Source organism: Cynoglossus semilaevis, chromosome 6 (genome assembly GCF_000523025.1).
Source record: "Cynoglossus semilaevis isolate Cse_v1.0 chromosome 6, Cse_v1.0, whole genome shotgun sequence".
Taxonomy (NCBI): Eukaryota; Metazoa; Chordata; class Actinopteri; order Pleuronectiformes; family Cynoglossidae; genus Cynoglossus; species Cynoglossus semilaevis.
This window is the reverse complement of record NC_024312.1, coordinates 18,357,047-18,358,866: the sequence shown is the minus strand read 5'-3', so window position 1 is coordinate 18,358,866 and position 1,820 is coordinate 18,357,047. Positions and strand designations below refer to the sequence as shown.

General features: G+C 42.1%; 1 protein-coding gene across 1 annotated transcript in view; it reads left to right on the top strand.

The window, feature by feature from the left end:
* The window catches only part of cald1b (caldesmon 1b), a 14,333-nt gene that overhangs the window by 7,056 nt on the left and 5,457 nt on the right, over positions 1-1,820 (top strand). Inside the window, exons 7-11 of the mRNA XM_025056359.1 lie at positions 6-714; positions 820-855; positions 957-1,015; positions 1,232-1,478; positions 1,607-1,735. Coding sequence (XP_024912127.1) covers positions 6-714; positions 820-855; positions 957-1,015; positions 1,232-1,478; positions 1,607-1,735 — 1,180 coding nt within the window. The remainder of the gene's footprint in view (positions 1-5; positions 715-819; positions 856-956; positions 1,016-1,231; positions 1,479-1,606; positions 1,736-1,820) is intronic.

Below are 1,820 nucleotides of genomic sequence, written 5' to 3'. Positions count from 1 at the left end.
AAAAGAGATGAGGAAGAAGAAGGAACGCAAGAACTGGAAGAGAAGCAGAGGATAGAAGAAGAGCAGCAACAAAAACTGGAAATGGAGGAAAAGCTAAAAAGGGATGAAGAGGAAAGGCAAACGAAGGAAGAGGAGGAAAGAAAGAATAGGGAGGAAGAAGGGCAGCAACAGGCAGAAATGGAGGAGAGGCTGAAAGACGAGGAGGCAGAAAAACTTAAAAATCGGAGAGAGGAGGAAGAAAAACGGCAGCAAGAGTTGCAGGAACAGCAGCGAAAAGAAGAAGAGGAAAAACGCCAGAGGGAAATAGAAGAGCAAAAGAAAAAAGAAGAGGAGGAACAACAGAAGAGAGAGGAGGAGGAGAAACTTCGAAGGGAAATGGAGGAGAAGATGAAGAAAGAGGAGGAGGAAAAGAGGAAAAAAGAAGCCGAGGAGCGGCAGAAAAAGGAGGAAGAGGAAAGAAAGAAGAGAGAGGAAGAGGAAAAACGTAAAAAGGAAACGGAAGAAAGAAAAAGAAAAGAGGAGGAGGAGTTAAAAAAGAAGAGAGAGCAGGAAGAAAAGAAAAAGAAAGAGGAGGAGAGGCAGAAAAAGGAAATGGAGGACAAGAGAAAAGCAGAGGAGGAAAAGCGTAAGAAGGAGGCGGAAGAGAAAATGAGGAAAGAAGAAGAAGAAAAACGCAAGAAGAAAGAAATGGAAGAAAAGAAGAAGAAGGAGGAGGTGAGGAAATGATTTTGAATTATCTCAAAAGGATCAAAAGTTCTCAGCTTCTAGAAGTTTCATTTTTTTAACGATTCCTGTTCTTCTGGTGTCGTCTGTTGAAAGGAGGAAAAGCCGAAAAGATTTGGTTTCAAGGAAAAGGTAAAACTTTCTTTGTATTAAAACTAAAGCTCTAAAGAACATGAGTATTTTTTTTATTCATTTTTTTAAATTGTCTTTATTTTTATTTATTTTTTTGTCAGGTTGAAGCTGACAAACAGAACGGAACCTTCATAGAGAATAAACTCAAGAAGACAACAAGGAGATCTCATATGTTGTTATCAAAAAAAAATAAAATAAATAATGGGTGAAAAAACCGTGTGGAAATTTTGAGTCGGAGGAAGATTATATTTAATAAATATGAATTATAGGTAGAGAGGTGCACTCCCGAATGTAACCCTTCATTCATTTCATCATCAGCAGTAAAATGTTAGTCGTGGCGTCCCATCATAGAGTCACTGTCTGTGTCTGTGACCAGGGACAACCCTCCTCCTTCGTCGAAAGCGGACGATGCGCAGCGCCGGGAAGCCGAGCGAAAGCTGCAGGAGCTGAAGCGCCGACGAAACAACCAAGAGAGCGAGGAGTTTGAGAAGATGAAGCTCAAGCAGCAGGAAGGGGGGGAGTGGGAGAAGCGGAAGAAGAAGAGAGAAGAGAGGAGGAAGGTCCTGGAGGAGGAGGAGAGGCAGAAGAAACAGGAGCTGGAGGACAAGAAAGCCAAAGAACAGGTGAGGACGTGCTAGAAGGTGGAATCGTAGCGGGCAAATGACGAACTCTCGATTAGAGAGTCACTCTGATTGGTCGACACTGGAGCCAGCTACAGTGGTGCTGTAGTACATTTTGGCTTTTGTGACAGGAGGAGAGGAAGAAGATGAAAGAGGAGATAGAGAAGAGGAGGGCGGAGGCAGCGGAGAAGAAGAAACAGATCGAGGAAGAAACCACTAAACAACCGTCCTTCGCCATCAGTCCCAAAGGTTCCTCCAAGGTGAAGTTCAGACAGTGTAAAAATGTATTATTTCAAATTTCAAAATTCTATTTTCTAAATGAGATTTTTTTCTTTTCATTTCTTC